Source organism: Rutidosis leptorrhynchoides, chromosome 7 (assembly GCF_046630445.1).
Source record: "Rutidosis leptorrhynchoides isolate AG116_Rl617_1_P2 chromosome 7, CSIRO_AGI_Rlap_v1, whole genome shotgun sequence".
Taxonomy (NCBI): Eukaryota; Viridiplantae; Streptophyta; class Magnoliopsida; order Asterales; family Asteraceae; genus Rutidosis; species Rutidosis leptorrhynchoides.
Genome location: NC_092339.1, coordinates 28,267,126 through 28,275,640, shown reverse-complemented (window position 1 = coordinate 28,275,640; position 8,515 = coordinate 28,267,126). Strand labels below are relative to the sequence as shown.

General features: G+C 30.7%; 1 protein-coding gene across 1 annotated transcript; it reads left to right on the top strand.

Moving 5' to 3' along the window:
* Positions 1 to 6,866: 6,866 nt before the first annotated feature.
* Positions 6,867 to 7,469, top strand: LOC139859066 (transcription factor PRE3-like). The gene is made up of 2 exons (XM_071847884.1): positions 6,867 to 6,992; positions 7,311 to 7,469. The coding sequence occupies exons 1-2, from the start codon at positions 6,867 to 6,869 to the stop codon at positions 7,467 to 7,469; spliced, it is 285 nt and encodes a 94-aa protein (XP_071703985.1).
* The last annotated feature ends 1,046 nt before the right edge of the window (positions 7,470 to 8,515 follow it).

The following is an 8,515-nucleotide window of genomic DNA, read 5'->3' as shown; positions in this document are numbered from 1 at the left end:
TACATGTGGCTCTCATTGAATACAAACACGTCGCCCCTTGTATAATACTCAGGCAATGCCTCGGTGCAGTGGTCGGAAGTTCCTTGACATGCTTGTTATAGCTGCGAAGAAAGTGGGGAGACTAGGGATGTAAACGTTATCGTGTTTGGTGTTCTTTCCGAACGGAAAAAATTGGATTGGACCGTCCTAATATTCTAATAATGTGAAATTGCTTATGCAAGAGAGATAATTAGAAGTAGCACGTACGTTTTGTATTTTCTTCAAAGACTTCGTACCTAAAGACATAAATTATACACTCCTTCCGTTCTAAAAAACTGTCATTCCTATTATTTTTGTTTGTCCTGAAAATATTGTCTCTCGCTTTAAATAACAAATAAAATCACTAAAGTTTCAATTATACCATTAAATTATAGGAAATTCAACATTAAATATAGCAATTAATTTATTTCCTAATCTTTATAACAACTTTATAACACCACTAAATGATGGATAAATTAAATAATTTATTAATATATCTTAAATTTAATAGAAAATCAAACATAATACTTTTTTTTTTTTTTAAACGGAGGGGTATCAATCGATAATATTAAGGTTAACAACGTTATTTGATGCATCTTTTACTATGTCATTGAGTTAATCAAAGTTACGTGTTATATTAAACGGCCATGACTCATGACAAAATATATGATGCTAAATCACTTTTGGTTGTTGGACCACGATCGAGTTCATAGAAAGTTGGTCAATATTAGCTTACAGTGCTACTATAATTCACGGTACTAACTTTAAAATTAATTGTAATTGTAATTCGCCTACCTATATGTTGTGCTTCATATATATATATAATCTCGTTAGAATGTTACGTATTTCATTTTCTCAGGGTTCTTTCCTTTTCGAGGGTTTCAAATCGTACATACAACAATAGAAATAGAAATATACAATACAAATACAAAAATATATTAATTAAATAATCGTCATTTCTCAATTCATATCTTCAGATGAGATATAGTATAGTATATATACTCGATCTTTCTAATCAATTGAAATTTATTTTTTTATTTACTATTCCGTATTATATACGTATTCGTAAATCAAAAGCGATCTCGAATACAAGCATCCAAGGTACGTATAACGTACGTACCATGTATTTTTGACTAAAAAAAAGGACGTAATTACCTTTAACAATTAATTAAGCCTATGTGTGCAGTGTGTGAAGATTTAATAAATAAAAATATATGGACAAAAGGAATCCACCTCCCACCTCCTACCTCGATTTAAGCTGATTACTTTTTAAAAATATATATCGATCGTACAAAACAATGTATATCTAAATCTTCCTTACTACTATACGATCGACTACTTTACACACGTATTAATTAAGTATTTGCATGGAAAGATGCTAATGACGATGAAGTACAAAAAATGTACGTCCACACACGTGCGTCCACTTAATTTCCAACTCTTTTTGTCGTTAATGCCTGATGCTGATTTTGTTTGGATTTTTGCACGCAATTAGAAATCGGTCGGTCTTCACTGCAACTAAATTAAAACAATGTAATCAACACCTAGTGGACAATTGGGCGTATCTAAACACAATATCATGTACGGAGTATAACTTTATACGTATGATACTTAAAATTTAATTATTTAATACTAGTAATTGATGATTAAAAAGAGGTCCGCAATTTTGATTAGTTAACCGGGCTGCGGGGCGGTATATTTCTATGATGATCACACGATGACAGTTAGAAAGCCACAGTAAATCAAATCTACTATATATACATTTATATAGTAATATTTGATATATTTAAGGAATGTTTCCTTAATTTAACTTTACAATTATAATATTTCCTGTAATTAAGCTAAGCATGCCACACCACAACAAAAATGTAGTTTTGTCATGCTTTTTTCTTCACGCTTGCATCAAATGTGTACTTAATTTTTATATATTTCCACGCCCATAAATGTTGTAAAATTTTCTACACTTTTAGATATGTACTAACAGATCTTTCACATGTATAGATGTGCGTAAATATGAATACAATTAAAAACGTGAGTGAAATTAAAGTAAATTACACAGACAAAAATGTGAAAAAAAATGGAAGTAAAATACACGCTAAAAAGTGTGTGAAAAAGAAATACATGTTTCAAAGCGTGAACAAAAAACAAGGAAAATTGCACGCCTAAAATTGTGATGAAAATTATAAAGAACCGCACATTTACAAGCGTGAAGAAAATTTAGAAAATCAATAAGTCCAAATACACACATATCCTACAAATAATAATACCAAATTATCCTTATCCATTATCCTTATCCTTATCATTGTTCCTTATATACAGTCCCCTCCCCCTGTACAGTTACTAATACACACATAAACCAAATGCCCTAATTTAATTTAAATCACAATCACAATAACAATAATAAATCGAGTTCTGCTCCTGACCAGGCTCCTAAACCCTAAACGAAATCGCTAAATTAGGTTGTAAGTTCTATTTGATTTGAATAAGATATCGCCAATGAATTCGTATAAGATACCGCCAATGAATTCGTTCATGATGGATATGAAGTTCATAGCATTCATCAAATTGTTCATCAATTCAAGTGTTCCGTTCAAAATAAAAGCTGATACGAACAGGTAGAGTCATCATGTCGTTCTTCGGATCTGTTATATGTTCGATTATGTTTCATTCGTTCAAATAACTTATTGAGTTAGGGTTTCGATTAAACTGATGTTGTTAGTAACTTGTATAGTTGAGTAATTGGTGCATTTATTTCATTTATATGTTTGTTGAATTTTAATTAGGTTTTCAAAGTAATTTTTTCTTAATTTGTACGTGGAATTCTAATTGATGCCTGAAATAGGATCATCTGTTATTTGCTTACTCATATTATGCCTCAAACAGGATTCAAATTTATCATTTATTTTGTATTTGTTAATGCTACATGTGAATTTCTATTGCTCCTGTTACTTCTATTTTTATTTATATTTATATTATTATTTTTATTTAATATATTTAAAATAACTGTATTTTATTTAGAATATGAATAGTTCCCTTATTTGAGAAAATCAATTAAATAGATGGGATGAACAATAAAATGACACGTGACAAAAATAAAGGAGGATTTAACACGTCAGCATAATGACACGTGCTTTATATGATGTATATAGATAGATAGATAATAAAATCAAACAAACAAAGATATACACAATATATATACTATAATAAAATCAACCTTTTCGATTTTCGGCTTAAGACCAAATTTTATTTTAGAAGCCAACTACATTCAAAGAATCGTCAATATTTTCGGTAAAACCAAAAATTTAAACTAAATCAAATCAGCCAACTGATTTACACACATCATCTTGGGTCAGTTGGTGTCATGGTTGAAACCGTTTAATGAATACCCCCTAGCAAATGGTACTCATTTCTTATTTAGAAACAGAGTTATGTCATGTGGAAGCTCTTTGCAAATGGGAGCAAGTTCGAGCTTCGTGTGAAGAACTTACACCTCTTTCCACAGTGTGATTAGTCTTGTTCCTGTCACATAAGGGGATTTCGGTGAACAGACATTTGATTTTTACAGGTGAGTCGAATTTTAATAAAAAACAGAGAGTGTCCTGCCAATTTACACATTTTTAAGAATATCAATACTTTCTTAAATATACTATGATCGAAATTTGTCATCTGAAATACTCCGTACTAAAATTTTGAACGTAAACAATAATCTAACAATACATTCACGTCTTTAACCATCTATGCTAGCTAGGACAATTTTAATTATCCAAAAAGACGCTTGGTGACAATATTGAAGACGAAGCTAAAAAAGACGACTAACCGGGACTTGTCTGAATGAGCTAGCTATATGCGAAACTACATAAACTATGTCTTGTACCTTAAATTTTTACATATTCGATCATACAGTGATCGATCAAGCAAAATACGAATTGTTTTCATACTCCATTATAAGCAGTGTTGCAAAAGTCGGCTGACTTGGCCGACGCGTCGTTTTTAGGCATGGCCGATGCGTCGTTGCTAAAAAGTCGGTCAAAGTCGGTCATAGTCGGTCAAAGTCGGTCAAATTTTTTTTTTTTTTTTTTTTTTTTTTTTTTGTAATATTGTTAATTGTTCATGTTTATTGTAAATATAGTTTATATTTTAAGATGCGATCTATATGATATTATATATAAATATCTATTTAATAAAATTATTTTAAAAAGTCAACGTTAGTCAACGCCCGTTGCGTTCCCGTTGCGTTCGACGCGTCGTTTTTTAGGCATTGCCGATGCGTCCCCAACTCGCATATTTTACAACCTTGATTATAAGCATACCTTGAGAGTCTAATTTCATTGTTTTTTTTTTTAAAAAAAAATGTTAATTTTACGTGAAAGAAGAAAAAATATACAGCAAGGAGGAGGTTTAAGAAATTAAATTATGGAAGGATAGGGTCGGTGAAGAGGTAGTGAGGGTTGTTCCTTGAAGGGACTACGTGTCATGTGGAGTACAAACTAGTAATTTTGCATGCCAATCTAACTTCATGTCATGTCAACCCCTTTGACTGGTCAACACACTTCACATTACCTTGTTCCCCTCATCATTTAATTTTGTTTTCGTTTCTAGCAAAATGTCACAAATCTGCGTAATGTGAATGTTTGTTACCGAACTAAAAAAAGGCATGTGTTTGCAAACATTACAATGTGTCACGGGTACTGGTTGGAAGTTAAATAGCTCGTATTGTATTGTGTACGTGTTTAGTCATAGGTTTATTTCAATTAAATCATGTATATATGTCGATATGATCATGTTCGTAGGTTTGTATCAAGATGAGTATCATTGCATATTGTTTCAAGTAGATTGTAGGATTTCCTTGAATGTATAGATCGTTCGAATATGTATCATTTGTGTCTTTTTTTTTACAATCTATTTTAATTTTAATTGTATGTTTTTGCTAGAATAATTTTACTATCAATGTTCACAATTCACAATTATATAAGAGTAATTTTTATTGTGACAATCCAGTACTCTTGTATATAGCTTCAACTTGGTTTTTTTATGTTGACCAACTTTTAAATATTCTATAGTGAAGGGCTTCTGTTTTTCTAAAATATTTACAAAAAATATTTTTCACATAATTAATTATTTATTATTATTATTATTATTATTATTATTATTATTATTATTATTATTATTATTATTATTATTATTATTATTATTATCAAGGCAAAATTTATTCCACATAATTAATGAATACCAAGTAGGCAAGTAGTTGATAAATCCCGAAATTTGTGCATTCAAGGCGTGTGTTGTAGAAACAAAATCAGCACAATTACAATGGACCTATCAAAATTTTTGATAATTTATCATTTTCTATATATAAAAAAAACTAAATTTAATCGTGAGGGTAAGATGGAGTCAATTGGTGTATTTTTTTTTTAGTAAAAAATAAGTATTGGCTGTGACGTGTTAATATCATGAAATGAACGTAAATACAGGTGAATGTTTTTAAAAAGATTTTGAGTGGTGTGATAAGATATGATTAAAAGTTGACCGTGGTAAAATGAAATAGAATAAAGAAGAATTGAGGTGTTAGACCATTTCTAATGCAGCGTGATAGGTCAACTTTTACCTCCATCACGCCACAATGCGGCGTGATGAGAGGAAAAACTGGTTGGCGTGATGAGAGCATCACGCGAAGCTTTTTGAGCGTGAAGGCTTTTTAACCACTCAAAAATTAGATTAATGCTTTTCTAGTTTAATCAATAAAATAAAAATAATAAAATTACCCTATCACACTCCATCACCCTAGTAACATTACAAACTCTATCACGTCATCACACCATCACATTGCCACATCAGCACTACACCCCGCAAAAATACCTCATCACACCCCATCACGCCATCACCATTACAAATGGTCTTAGATGTGATTGAGTGTGAACAAATCTAACGCGAAATTTTTTTCCCCTCAGGTTATGCGTTAGTCACTAACGCTACGTTAACTCCATCGATCACATGGCGCACCAAACTGACTAGGCTGATGTCTCTTGGCTGAAGTCGGGTCCCCGGGATATGTATGGTGTAATAAACTATGTAAATTAATTGAAGAACAAATAATAATAGTGTTATAGAAGGAAGAAGTGATGTGATAGGCACATTGTAGGGACGAGTGTTCGGAATGGGAAAGATCGAGTATCACTTAATTGACTTTAAATGACATCAGTGATCAATTCGCGTATCTAAATATTTTATGCTCATTATCCACTACATATATGTTATTTTTTTAGCAATGTTTTAAGCATCTGCTATATATATATATATATATATATATATATATATATATATATATATATATATATATATATATATATATATATATATATATATATATATATATATATATATATATATATATAATAGTTTTCTTATTCCATAAAACAACATTTCGACCTATCTATTCTAGTTCTAGACTGTTTTATATAACAAACAACAAACAACTGATTTATGTTACCGACAAGTCGATGGAAATCGAAAATTGCCACGCACGTCTTGTTATCAAGTAGACATTTTATTAATTGATTTTTTATTAATTATAAAAGTAAAAATCCTTCACTTGGGCACTTGGCTATTTACATTACAATAAAACCAAATGACATATTTATATTGAAATAACATTACTATAGGATAAATTTTAAAATACAAAGTTATTTGTAGTTATCATGAGAGTAGGAAGATGGAGGGTATTTAAATAGAAGCATAGCATAGCCCATACCTATCTCCCATGCACTTGTTCATCTTTCTCACCCTTTTAAGTTCACTCCACTTGTTATTTAAATTCATATATTTCCATATTAAAGAGTAAAACCAAAAGCATGTCGACAAGAAGATCAAGATCAAGAAACCCAACGGTTTCAAGAATTAGTGACGATCAAATTAATGATCTTGTTTCCAAGTTGCAGCAGCTTCTTCCCGAAATCCGAACTCGCCGATCGGACAAGGTATTCATGCCATCCCAAATTGTCATAGTTACATTTTATCATTAGTATATTACGTTGAACTTGAAATTAATATCATTTTTGCATCAAACTCTTACGAAACGTTACATTGTATTTTACTAAATTTATAATCTGACGTATGCCAGTATGCCACTTCAAGTAGTCATAATATACTTATTTATTTAATTGACTAAGCATAGATGTGTTGTTTCAGTTAGTTTGACTAAGTTACCACTTACCCCACTCAAAAAAGCGTATTTTTGTATCCAAATTAGTAAATGTACTATTAAACCAAAATTAAATATTATTGAATTAATTCAGGTATCCTCATCAAAAGTGCTACAAGAGACATGCAACTACATCAGGAACTTGCATCGAGAGGTCGACGATTTAAGTGAAAGACTTTCGGAGTTGCTCGAGAATAGCGATTCGAATCAAGCTTCTATCATTAGGAGTTTGCTTATGCAAGAGTTAATATAAGCTAAGATATTATTATTCACACATTAATATAATACGTATTAATTATCGTTCTAGTTTAATTTACCCATTATGTAACTTTTTATATACTCCGTAATATACTAATATATATGGGGTATGTCATGTCATCTTATATTAGAAAAAAGGTGTTGTTACCAAAAGGACTTACTTGATTTACTTAATTAGTTAAGTATTAACTTATGTTATAAAAGTGATTAGTATGTTATTCATTTTCACATTCAACAACAACAACAACAATACTCAATTCCACTAAAGTGGAGTATGGGGAGGTTAGATGTAGACAGTCTTTCCTCTACCCTAGAGTAAAAGGGAAGTCATTCCTCCCCCCACGGATACCTATCGGTCCGCGGGTAGAGGAAGTCGTCCCTCCCTATACTATAGAGCAGAGAGGTTGCTTCCCAAGGACCTCCGGCCAGAAGAACCATGAAATCCGTTAAGTGAAGTAACTAAAAAGCAAGTAAAGTAGATAAAAAAGAAACCTTAGCATGGAAAATGTAAAGATAAATATGGCATGTAACAAAGTAAAGTAAAAGAACATATAAGTGAAAAATGTAAGTGTCAAATATGCAAGTATAACAAGTCGTGTAAGTATAATATGTGTATGTAAGCATGTAGGTATAAAACATGTAGTTATAATATGCAGTATAAAACATATAAGTAAACTATGTAAGCATAAAGACATATAGCATGTAAATACGTGTAATTTAATGCGATATATTGTAATGCAACATGTAACGGTATAGTGCAATAACACATGTAAATAAGTATAATGTAATGCACACAACAAATTGCGAAAATGCTACAATAAGTATAAGTATAGTATGTGAAAAAAAAAAAAACATAGAAATACAAAGCATATATGAAGCACAAAAGCAAGTAGGCAAAAAGGCATACGATAAAAATATATAAAACTAATTAGAAAATTAAAAATAGGGAAATAAAATAAAATAAAATAAATATACAACCTAGTCATCAATCCTAATTCTACTCCTCCACAAATTTCTATCAGAAGTCATGTCCTCGGTCAA

What these genes read in the sequence shown, in the direction of transcription:
- LOC139859066 (XM_071847884.1), top strand. Translation starts at nt 6,867, where the DNA reads ATGTCGACAAGAAGATCAAGATCAAGAAACCCAACGGTTTCAAGAATT. An exon ending in GAACTCGCCGATCGGACAAG is followed by an intron (nt 6,993 to 7,310) that starts GTATTCATGCCA and finishes GAATTAATTCAG; the next exon opens with GTATCCTCATCAAAAGTGCT.